Source organism: Polypterus senegalus, chromosome 15, assembly GCF_016835505.1.
Source record: "Polypterus senegalus isolate Bchr_013 chromosome 15, ASM1683550v1, whole genome shotgun sequence".
NCBI lineage: Eukaryota > Metazoa > Chordata > Cladistia > Polypteriformes > Polypteridae > Polypterus > Polypterus senegalus.
Window position 1 is genome coordinate 9,365,531 of NC_053168.1, and position 12,822 is coordinate 9,378,352.

The 12,822-nt window shown below is 39.4% G+C and overlaps 1 protein-coding gene across 1 annotated transcript in view; it reads right to left on the reverse strand.

Annotated features, from left to right (window-relative positions):
• Positions 1–12,822, reverse strand: part of ddc (dopa decarboxylase) — a 134,344-nt gene that overhangs the window by 66,515 nt on the left and 55,007 nt on the right. The window contains exon 5 of the mRNA XM_039736784.1: positions 10,277–10,411. Within this exon, the coding sequence (XP_039592718.1) occupies positions 10,277–10,411 (135 nt within the window). The remainder of the gene's footprint in view (positions 1–10,276; positions 10,412–12,822) is intronic.

Below are 12,822 nucleotides of genomic sequence, written 5' to 3' on the forward strand. Positions count from 1 at the left end.
CTTACTTTGAATTAGAAGATTAAAAGAAAGATTAATCAATTTCCTTAATGTGATGGCTCTATTACAGTGTTTTGAGGCTTTTGTCTACCTCAGCTGCAGCAAGTGCAAGGTAGGAACCAATCAAAATCAATCCTGGGTGAGATCTTAGTCCACCTTCTATGCACAAACCTACTCTTACTAACTCATACTGGACCAATTAACAGAGGCAAATTGCCCTAAAATGCATGTCCTCGTTATATAGGAGGAAAGCCCACAAAAACATGTGGAGAACATATAAACTCCAAATAGACACAACTGGAAGCTGTGTGGCACCATGCACTTGCACTAAACAAAGAAAGAAAGAAATCAACTAGGTGGTATGGTGGTGCAGTGATCAGTGTTACTGCCTCAAAGAACCAGTAGAAAGCATTCATATAACACCCTGCTCAGTGTCTGTGTGGAGTATGCATATTCTCCCTGGACTTTCTAGCTTTCTTCTCATATCTCAAAGATAGATGCAATAATTAGGTTACATTATGACTCTAAATGGACTCCACATGAGTGAGAATGGCCTGCATTGGTGTTGGAGAAACAAGCAGAAGTTTTCGGAAAAGAAAAGGACTTTTCTTGTAATGTTTATAAAAAATGATTCTGGGTGCCCTTCTATACTGGAATAGTCTGTTACTTTAAAATCAGCTGGGCATGATACTGCCTACCCGAGAAGGTAGCTTAACCGTTAATGCTTTGGTGTTTACTTATAAATTACCTGAGCATTTTGATAATTAGTTTAAGCAGAAAGTGCAATTAGCTCTACTATAATGAGAGTCTAAAAGTATTGTTTTGCTATGCATGTTTTTGCTGATAACTGCTACCATAATGCACATATGGTTTCAAATGCTGTTTCTAATTTATATAAGCATTGTGTAAGTTTGGCTCCCATTTATTATGAGAGAAGTGTGAGCTAAAGCCCCTGATTTTGGAAATGGGTTTTTAGTTTTATAAACTTTGGATGATGGCACAAGAGCACTTCTTATAACCACTCTGTTTCAAAGTTACGCAAGCACAACTCACTATAACCCCCTGACTCTAATGGTAGAAGTGTAAGTGTTCTGAAAGCATTTTTCAAAGGAAAGAAATACTGTGATCTCTCACTATATCACGCTTCGACTTTCGCGGCTTCACTTTATCGCGATTTTTTTCTCATACACGCTTACGTCACTACGCATGCGCTTTCTGAGAACTTTTATCTAAGCCCTACGATGGCTCCTAAACGTGCTGCTTTTTCTAAGCCTTCTGACAATAAAACTAAGTGCCGGAGGAAGATGCTTACTATCCAGGAGAAGGTGAAACTCTTGGATATGATTAAAGATGGCAATACCCTACAAAAGCCTCCTCACGCATATGAAAAGACAGCACCAGCAACTGCCTATCAAGATGTTTTTCAGCCGCGCACCCAGACACCCACTGCCTACTCCTAGTACTCCTTCAGCGGAAGAAGACAACAATGCACCTGCTGAAGATACTGCACCACCTCTGAAGATTCTCTTACTGAGGTCGTACCTTCATAGGTTAGTGGTTGTGTGCAATTAAATGTACAGTACAATAATCTACTATAAAAAAGCGTTTGGGATTGTCCTTCCGTCCCGTGACTGCAAAGCGTAGCGGTATTCCCCTTATTACAGACTTACTACTTGCGGCTTGAGGCGAAGTGCGACGCGATGTGAGCAGAGTTCTGGTGCTGTCATCGTTCCCTTGCTTTTGAGCGCGATGCACTGGAAAAATAGACAAAATTATGTCTCTGGAAATAGTTAATGTTGATGGAGTACAAATGCCTCACCGCGTAGTAAATATCAGGGGAGATGGTGCTTGTTTATTCTCATCTATAGCTATTTAGTGCATGAAACTCCGTCTTTAGCGGTACAGAATCGGGCTGACATTGTACGACTTTGGACAGGCACTTGAGGGGATAAAAAAAACTTAGGTTTTCGGGAGATGTTATGAATGGACACTTTGATGTTCTCATTCTCTACACTTACATGCCTGATGTACACATGGAGCGGACAAAAATTGAGGATAAAAGTCGGTCGCCTTAAAAGGCGAGTGCGCCTAGTAAAATGATATTTGTAACGTCTAATATGTCTTATTTTCTCTTATTTTGTCTAATATATTGGGTAATACAAGTGTAATGGTGACTAAAGGGTGTTATTTCATGTCTAGAGGGCTCTAATAATGTTAAAAAACGTATTTAGAAGGTCGTAAACAGGTTTTCTATACTCTAACTGCGAAAATATTCAATTTATAAATAAAGAATCCTACTTCGCGAAAATTCATTTATCACGGTAGAGTCTGGAACGGATTAACCGTGATAAACGAGGGTTCACTGTAACCACATACTGTAATACTTAGATTATCTTTATAAGATCAGTAAAGAAGTTAAGCAAAGAGAATAAAGGAGGGGAAAGTCATGCCAAGAATCATCCGACTTATTGTTGATACTTCAAGCATCACAAGAAATGAGCCACCTGGAAAGACTAACCACCTAGCAGTACCAGGTCACATTGGGGTTTATTGCCACACTTTATTTTGCTTTTGCACACTAGTACTAGGGTGTTGTACCATGTTAGTCATTATGGATGTAGTGAGAAGTCAAGCAAAATGACACCTTTTATTGGCTAACTAAAAAGATCACAATATGCAAGCTTTCCAGGCAACTCAGGCCCCTTCTTCAGGAAAGATATGATGATTACATCTCGCCTGAAGAAGAGGCCCGAGTTGCCTCAACAGCTTGCATATTGTGATCTTTTTAGTTAGCCAATAAAAGGTGTCATTTAGTTTGACTTCTCACTACTTTTGCACACTACCAATTTGAATAATGCTTAAAGATTAACATTTATTAAAGCTTGCTTTCCTGCCTGCACGTTTGGTTTAGTATACCACCAAGGGCTGATATCCAAGTTCCTTTCTCAGCTAGGTCAAACAGGGTGAGGAAGACAGCGCACTCCCAATAGGAAGGTGACAGAGACAGTCATACCTGGGTGAGGTCTGAAGGAACTACTAATAAAAGGTAATAGACTGTAGTCCTGGGTGCAAGTGCACTGCAAGTGTGAAGTGCATATCCCAAAGATTGATAGGTGTATGAAAAGGCAAATAAGAGTAGCAATAGAGGTGTGTCATATAACTATAGGATCATATTAAAAAGAACGTGTACATTTAAAAAGGGGTTTATGTTTAAAGGGGAGGTGTCCCCAAAAACCTCTTCACCATAAATCAGATGCACTGGCATTCACCTCCTTGGATGGTTCCTGTTTTGTGTTCTCAGGATCAGCTCTTGCAGCAGAAACCCTACAGAGTATAGCTGAGGAATAGATAGATGAGCTTGAACTATTTACTAATGAAACCAAAGGAACAGATAACTGGCTTGGCTTTTATCTTGTAGTATGAAACATAAAATAATCAATTTAATTGATTATGGAGGTCTCAGAGAGAGAGAGTTCAAATAGAAAAAAGGTATACAAAACTAAGAATAAAAAGGTTTGAACAACTAACAATTGGGATTCACCTTAAGCAGTTGTATCACAAAAGTCATACTCTGAACAAACGGAGAGCATATTCTCTTATACTGAATGTCAGCAGTAAAGTTTGAAAATAAACAAGAACTGCTGGGCTCTATAAATGGCTACAACTGCTCAAAGCCACTGTAATCAGTGTCAGCCATGCTCATTTGGGACAGCAAGAGTGAATCCTACTCCTCTACATGGATGGGTGTCCCATAGTTCTTTGAACCAATAATAAGTACTGTCAGTTATGACTGTTTTGAAATGCGTACAGGGAACTCTCCTCTCATTTTTTAACATGTGCGGGAACCAGAGCTGTGCAATGACAGCCATAATAACTGATAGAAATGTCAAAGGTGACATTGAAATGTGAAAAGGAAACAGGTACACTTTTTTTTTTTTATACGTTTGGCAGGGCACATAGTATTGTATTGCCAGAGTGTGTGCTCACAGCAACTTGGGCCTCTGGTTAGCTAGTTACATGGGATTAATTGGGGGGACATTTTGAAGAACTAGCATCAGGTACATCAATAATGTTCAAAAAAATAAAACGCAACATTACCAAGAAAATTCAAGGCACAACAATATCCCAGTGTTTTTTTGATGAATCAGGACGAAAGCTTTTCTGGGGTCTGTCCCCTTCAGAACAGCTTGCTGATTATTAGATAGATAGATAGATAGATAGATAGATAGATAGATAGATAGATAGATAGATAGATAGATAGATAGATAGATCTTTATTTGTTCAAGGGGGAATTTTGGCTTTTGACAGAAGCTATTTAAATAAATATATAATTAGGTAGGTAGGTAAATAAATAAATTAATGCACACAGACACTATGGTCTGAACAAACACCAAAATGACTAAAACAGAAAACTGAAAAGAAAACCTTCCAGAAAAAAAGTCAAAATATTGCAGATATAGTATTGCCTTAAATATACACTGTGTGCACAATTATTAGGCAAGTGAGTATTTTGACCATATCATCATTTTTAATGCGTATATTCCAACTCCAAGCTGTATTAACTTGAATGCTTATTGGATTTAAGCACGTCAGGTGATGTGTATTTGTGTAATGAGGGAGGGTGTGGCCTAAGGAGATCAACACCCTATATCAAGGTGTGCAGAATTATTAGGCAGCTAGTTTTCCTCAGGCAAAATGGACCAAAAAAGAGATTTAACTGACTCTGAAAAGTCAAAAATTGTAAAAAGTCTTTCAGAGGGATGCAGCACTTTTGGAATTGCTAAGATATTGGTGTGTGATCACAGAACCATCAAACATTTTGTTGCAAATAGTCAACAGGGTCGCAAGAAACGTGTTGAGAACAAAAGACGCAAATTAGCTGCCAAAGATTTGAGAAGAATCAAACGTGAAGCTACCAGGAACCCATTATCCTCCAGTACTTTCATATTCCAGAGCTGCAACCTACCTGGACTGCCCAGAAGTACAAGGTGTTCAGTGCTCAAAGACATGGCCAAGGTAAGGAGGGCTGAAACCCAACCACCACTGAACAAGAAACATAAGTTGAAACGTCAAAACTGGGCCAAGAAATATCTGAAGACAGATTTTTTTCAAAGGTTTTATGGACTGATGAGATGAGAGTGACTCTTGATGGACCAGATGGATGGACCTGTGGATCAGTAATGGCACAGAGCTCCACTCCAACGTGGAGGTGGGGTACTGGTATGAGCTGGTATTTTTAAAGATGAGCTAGTTGGACCTTTTGCATTGAAGATTAACTCAAAATCAACTCCCAAACCTACTGCCAGTTTTTTGAAGACACTTTCTTCAAACAGTGATACAGGAAGAAGACCATAATTTTATGCAGGCCAATGCTCCATCACTTGCATCGAAGTTCTCCACTGCGTGGCCAGCCAGTAAAGGCCTTAAAGATGAAGGAATAATGACATGGCCCCCCTTCCTCATCTGACCTAAACCCTATCGAGAACTTGTGGGCACTTCTTAAACGCTAGATTTACGGGGAGAAAACAATACACCTCTCTGAAGAGTGTCTGGGAGGCTGTAGTCACTGCTCCACAAAAAGCTGATCGTCAACAGATCAAGAAACTGACAGACTCCATGAATGGAAAGGCTTATGACTGTTATTGGAAAGAAGGGTGGCTATATTGGTCATTGATTGATTGATTGATTTTTTTTGAAATGTCAGGGATGTTTATTTGTAAATTTTGAGGTGTTTGTTTATTATTCTCACTATAACAGATGAAAATAAACAAGTGAGGTGGGAAAATTTTCATTTTTCCTTTAGTTGCATAATAAATCTGCACACTAATAGTTGCCTAATAATTGTGCGCACATATGTATTCCCCTGATGATGTTCACACTCACATTTCCGTTGTGAAACATTCAGGTTTCAGGTTTATTAACATTTTGGATTGACTGATAGCACTGTATTTGTTCCATATTAAAATTAATCCTCAAAAATACAACTTGCCTAATAATTGTGCACACAGTGTACTTCTCATTCAACTCTGCTGACAGTGAGAGGAGCTTCAGCAAATATTCAATAGCAAATGCTCCACACAGAAGGAGGAACCACTCAGTTAGCTAATCATCAAGTGCCTCACAGTCAGGAACCTAAATGATGATGTGCATCACAGATAGAAACAAGCTATTCAGATATATCATGTTGCATATTGAGCCCTGAACTTTGAGCTGCTAGTGAGGTCAATATATTTAGCAGGTACCTTGTTGATCAATAAAATTTTGACAGTCATTCTTTTCATGCTGAGAAGCTGTTTGCTCAGGGATCATGAGGCCTCTCTTGTTCTAAAGCCTGGGTTAAGGTATCTGAAGTCTTGAGTACTAGTATACAAGGACAGTGGCAGGGCTACATTACTAATGAAAACGTGCACATGTTTATTAATTCTTTGGACAGACGTTCTTCTAGATAAATGACACCACAATTACAGATCTGACGATGCAGCAGTAACTGCATTCAAGATATAATCATGAGAAAAAAAGCAGCAGTTAGTGTGATTTTCTACAAATGACACCAGATATAAATGTTTCACTTAACATGCTTTAAAAAACAAAACAATGATAAAAATCAAGCTCCAGTCTCATAGGCAATACAGATACAATGAGGTTAAAGCCAATGTTCCCAAATCAAGTTGCACAGGTAATTAAATAGACATCTGCCTGCAATTCACAAAGAAGGAAATGACTCCATGAGCTCTACTTGGAAAGGTTAGCAGTACCTTAAGGTGATTGTATCTCCAGCAAGCAAATCTCCTTAACTCATGCTGAGTGTAAGCGGCTGTCACTTCGCATCTGTTGCCAGCCTGTCACAGGCCAAACTGCTGAGGTCACTGCTCAGTTAAGGCATCATGTTTTGAGCAGTTCATGATATTTTAGTATCTCAGTTTGTAAGAGTTTAGTTTAGTGAGGTGCACTGCTTTGGAACTGGAGACCACTGATGATTTACTGGCCTTCAGGCAATCAGAGTATTTAATGAATGCAAATAAAAGGGAATGAAGCCTCCAAATTCATCAAGAGGAGTTCAATATCGGTGTTGGTCTATGAACGGGCAATAATGACATCTCCACAGTCCCCGAACCATAAACTTTACCTTTCATAGAAATAATAAATCAGAGTACTAGCATTACTTCCCCTCGCCTGACACTTTTCAAAATCCAGAAACATACATTTTCTTGTAATTTTCAAACTCTCAAAGTCCCATCCACCCATTTTCTATACCCGCCTTATCCTGAGCAGAGTCGTGGTGGAAGCTGGAGCCAATCCCAGCAGCCATAGGGTGCAAGGTAGGAACACCACCTGGACAGGGTGAACACAGAGACACACACAAGGGCTAATTTAGCATGACCAATCCAACTAATCTGGAAAGTCTTTAGACTGTGGAAGGAAACCGGAGAACCCAAGGAACTCCATGTGGAAACTCAGATGTTAAATAAATACAGATACCATGATAAACAAAATAAAAATCAAGTTGTTTTATTAAAGACTATGTGTGAAATTATGCAAAGTATAACTTCTTTCCTAGTGAGAAAATTCCACCACACTACAGTACCTTGAAATAAAACTGTTAATGCCATCAAGCTACTAATTTAATAAATATGTCATACTAGCAATCAACTTGCCCGACTTGATGAAGAAGGTTGTGTGGTGAATATAGAAGTAGAGAATGGAGAAGCATTATGGAAGTTAATTTGTGGAGAATGCATAATAAACAGAAGATGGTGAATCGGCACAACATGGACGGTCACTTTTGAGTTTTCAATATCCTCCTGGATATCTTTAGTCTATTTCATGACAGAAACTGCTTTTGTAAGAGGAAAATAAAAATATGTGGAAATAGTCTGGTTACATGTTAATAAACATTTTGGATTTACCACTTGTAGATCCCACCTATCCAAATTGTTGTGTTTGTGTGAAATTTCCAGCCAGTATTTTGGAAGAAATGCAGGATAATTGTTTATTTGCTAATTGGGCCACACAAAAAGCTACTCCAGGTTGTTGAGTGTAGATTGATTGGCAAAAATAGGAAATGTATACTTTTAGAATGTGACAGACGGCTGGCTGTTCAATCCGGCCGGGACGCCCAGAAAGGAGTAAGATGGGGGAAAGCAGGTACAGAGGTACACTGCCTCCCTCAGAACGCAAGATGGAGATGCCCCTGCAGCCTAGCGGCACTCCAGATTCCTGCAGGGCACCTTGGGAGTTGGAGTTCGGCTTCACAGCCCTGCTGGGTGCCGCCTGGAAACGCTACAGAGGGGCGCGAGAATTTGTACTTTCCGTATAGCCTAGAAGTACTCCCGAGTTACAGGGATGGAACCACAGTACTACTACCGGGCTGAAGAAATCCACAAATCTCCATCTGACCCAGAAATGCAGGTAAGTCACAGAAGCACTTCCGGTTCAAGAACTATATAAAGGACTGGTGGAGACCCAGCAAGTAAGCCGGAGTTGGGAGGGAGTGTGACAGAGCAGCTGGGAGGAGAGGAGGAGAATTATTGTGTGATTATTAGTGTTTTTGTATGGTAGCGAAGGTGCTTCGAGGCACCACTATTAGAAGAGAAGGAATAAAAGATCCTTTTGGTGCTTTTACCTGGTGTCTTAGGCGCTTGTCTATCGGATTTGAGGAGCGACATTCGCTCTCTAGTGTCACAATAATTAAATCTAAAACACAAAGTGTGCAGAAAGTGAAGGGATCTGGATATTTTCTAAACACGTCGCACATATGTAAATCAGGTGCTCACACAGTTAATTTTAGGTAGAAAATATTTTGTTTTCACATAAATAACATTTGCATAGTCTGTCAGAACATCTAGATTTGTTTTGTTTAATGTTCTGCATTTTTACTACTGTTACATTTGTTATTTTTTATTTAATCTGATGGTATCATTGCTAAACCATTAAGTAAGCTGCTTTCATGGGTGCTATTATGTCCTATAACTAGTCACACGAGCTGACAGGGATGCAAGGTATGATATCAGCATGCCAACAACACAAAGGAGGATAGCACATGCAAGCTTTGTATCAACAAAGCAAAAGCCCATGATAGCTAAACATGTACTTTGGTGACCAACTCCAAGAAATACCCGAGTAAGATTTTGGATTTGATTTTGAATTCATTACTTATGTATATCAGACCTCTGCATGTATTACTGTTATTCCATCAGCATTTCCCAAACTCCACAATGCTTTCTCCAAAATCATTCAAAGTGTATGGCCAGATAACAGTAAACCTGACAGTACACAAAAGCCATAACAGCCTGTATTTTTCATGCATTAGCAAATACATATGAATTAACAATATCCCAAAAACAGCATACTGTAGTGGTGTGCAGACTGATTACTTATTGAGTAAGTGTTGTCAGTGATCAGTAGTGAAGACAATATTTCTAAAAGGAAATCTTTGTACCCATTATTGTAGAAGAATATCTTCTGGGGTTGCATGCCACTGTGGCACAATGGTCAGTAATGGAGTGTGGAGGTTGGAAGGAGCTTCTGGGAATCAGTGTGCTGAAGGAGAGATCAAGTCATGTCGGAGACTGAATAAAGCAATCAGGGAGAGCAGATGTATTGGAAGTAAGAAAGGAGCCACTGCGATGGGTCTATTTAAAACAGGGTAAGGGCAACTACAATGTAAGAACAAGAGAAAGACAAAGTTAGAACAGTTGCAACTTTGCTGTTTTCTTGAGATGTTCTTACTGGCCCTAAAGCCAGTGAAGTTTATTTAGTCTCTCTGAATTTGCCAGTTTTTGGCAATTCCATAGAAACATCCATTCATTCAGGGCTGCATTGCGCATGCCGGTTTTAAAAAAAAAATTAAAAATGTATGGAAACATTCTTCAGGAAAGCATGTTGGCACAGTGGTTAATGCTTCTGCCTCACAGTTTCAGAGATGTGGGTTTGAGATCCACGCTGGGTTGCTGTGTGAGTGACACTATGACTCACTAAGGACTTGCAAAGGACCGGTGCCCCATTCATGGTGTGTTCCTGCCTTGTGACCAGTTCTGGATTGGATTAAGCGGTAATGCAAAGTTAAATTTTAACATACTGTATATTCCAATAAGTCAAATAGACATGTGTCTCATTTCCTTCTCGAAAAAGGAATAATGGTCCCATGCCAGACCATAGGCACATAGAAACCAAGTGTTTTTTATTTAGCCAGTTTCCTGCACTTTTGTAAACAGTCCAAGTTTTGTTTCACAATGAACAACAACTGGCAGCCTATCAATAGCCATGCTGAATCACTCACCTGTTCTGACGTGTAGGCTACCAGCTTGTTGAGGATTTCTGCCTCACTCAGAGATGGATGTTCAGCCTTTAATCTCTTCAGCGCCTTACTCCTTGCACCCAGCAGGGAAACAAGTGTGGCTTCACTAGCGGTGCCCTAGAAATAAAAAATACAATTGAACATTAATCACACCATAATAACTTAGCCTACCCCAGTACTCTAAAATTTTTGTGTTCAGTTATAGCTCCATAAAACAGGTTAAATAAACAAAGGTAAAACATTCAGCTCTATAAAAATAGGAACCTAAACTAAAATTGCATGCTAATTTAAATTCTATTAGTCTTACACAAAATAAAATGAGCCGAGATTTAAAGGTCCTTCTAGTGATGGTTTAATATTATGGTGCAGCTTCTTGGCTTTGGGCAGATAACACAGAAGGGTAAGGATGACGGTGAAGCACAGGTGGTAACCACTTCTATGTTGTTTCCACCAGAGTTGGGGATGACTTTGTGGGTGAACGGTGATATTAATTCCGTCCCTCTGATGGAAGCTCCACCCCTTTCAACCAAGACCCAGCATAAACCAATGTGCCACCGCAGGTTGGCATTCATTTTGGACCCTGATTTCATAGAGGACAGACCCACCTGAAGGCCAATGCAAAGCCAAATTACTGAAGGACTGATGGTCCATCCATTTTTTGTTGCATTTTCCTGTGAAGGAACCCCCCTTTATAATTAAATGTGACTTCTGCCATGGTGCCCCAACACCCTGATGATCTCATTGGTCTCTTTATTACAATATTATTTATCACAAAAAAACAAAAAAACACACACACACACATATATATATATACATACATAATACATACTATCATCATAGCCATTGAACTGTCATTTTCATGGTTTACCCAGGTAAGCAGCAAAATATTTTACTCCTCCGCATTAAACAGGCATCTTTGAGGGGTAAGACACATTCTTGTCATATTATCTGACATCACTTCCACCCACATCATCTTGGACATTCCCCGGGCTTCATCCCCTCCACCTCTTCACCCAATCACGCTCTGCCCTTTGCTTCACATACCTAAATGAACTTAAGTCACCAACCTCCTTGTGGGCCGTAAAATGCTAAAGGAAAGAAACTTAAGACGGAGGGAGGCAGGATGGGCATCTGGTCTTAAAGAAAATCTGTGCTTCATCACACTCTTAATATACACACACAAAACATCTGTAATATGTCCTTGGAACATGCCGCGGGATGGTTTCCAGTATAGGACGGTACTATATATCAAAATAAAGGTTAAAACAATTTGGTTAAATATTTAATTTTGCCTCAATTTCCGCTTATACTTTCCCCATAACAAAGCTTTGCTTCACTCCAGCCCACCAATGTCTTTGTTTTAGGTACCCCGCCTTGCTACTGTGCAAGACTCCCATAACGCATTTTATTCAAACCAAATGCCTAATTGCCAGTGCTTTTATTAGCCCAGTTATCGCCTGCTTGAAAATGTCAAAGCCTGGCGGTTTCAGTCTCATTCTCTGTCTACTTTCAGCCACCCCACAGAGACACATGGAAGAACTGTAAAAATACGGCAGAGATTATCACAAAGCCATATGCTCAGAAAACAAATTTCAAAGAAGTCAAAAAATCTCTGAAATATTCGTCTTGAGGCAGATGATCAAGATTACAAACTGTGCATTAATATCAAGACAAAAAAAAATAGGAAAAGATTCTCATTTGAATGCAAATTTGCACAGATTTAGCAATAAAATATTGCCTTTAAAAGTATATATCATGATTTCAGTAAAATGATTTTAGGTAAATGAAATTCATAGGTGAATAGGAATAGAGAACACTACACCAAAATGTCTGAGGCTTAGTTCCCCCCCCAACCTTCATTTTCACCAAATGAAAGCATTGTGAATCCACAGGTGCCCTCCTACTGGCAGCCCGTCTCTAAGTTTAGAACACTTTTTATTGAGAGAAAGAAAAAAAAAATATCACAAAAGCTCATTTTATTCTCCTATAGCTAAAGGGGACGGCTGTAGCTCTGTTGCTATGGTGAATCATGGAGACGATGTGCAAACAAACAAATGCCGGCTCTCAAAACACTAACTGCAAATTATCATTCAGTGGCTGGCCCTTTTAAGTCCCATCTCGAATGAACAGATATTTATATATGAAGTGATGAAACATCGCATTGCAAATTGCCAAGCAACTTTCACATACACGATGACGGCCAAACAAGCAGCTGTCGTTGCTCAGAACGTTAAAATGGCAATTTCCTGAGAAACAAAGGGGAGAAAAAAAAATCAATGTCAAACAAGGTGGAAATAAAATTGGTTCATGATTGTTTCTTTCAACAATAACTCACTCTCCAGGATAATTAAAGGCAATCAATGTGCCAGACAAACAGCTTTGACCTTTGTCATACGGAAAAAAGCATCAGGTAAAGTTTGTTGTCCTATTTATCCTTCTATCTAAATAGAGGTATCTACCAATATCTGCCTGGGACGTCCTTTCCATTGTAATTTCTGTATCCAGACTAACGACCAACATTTTCTTAG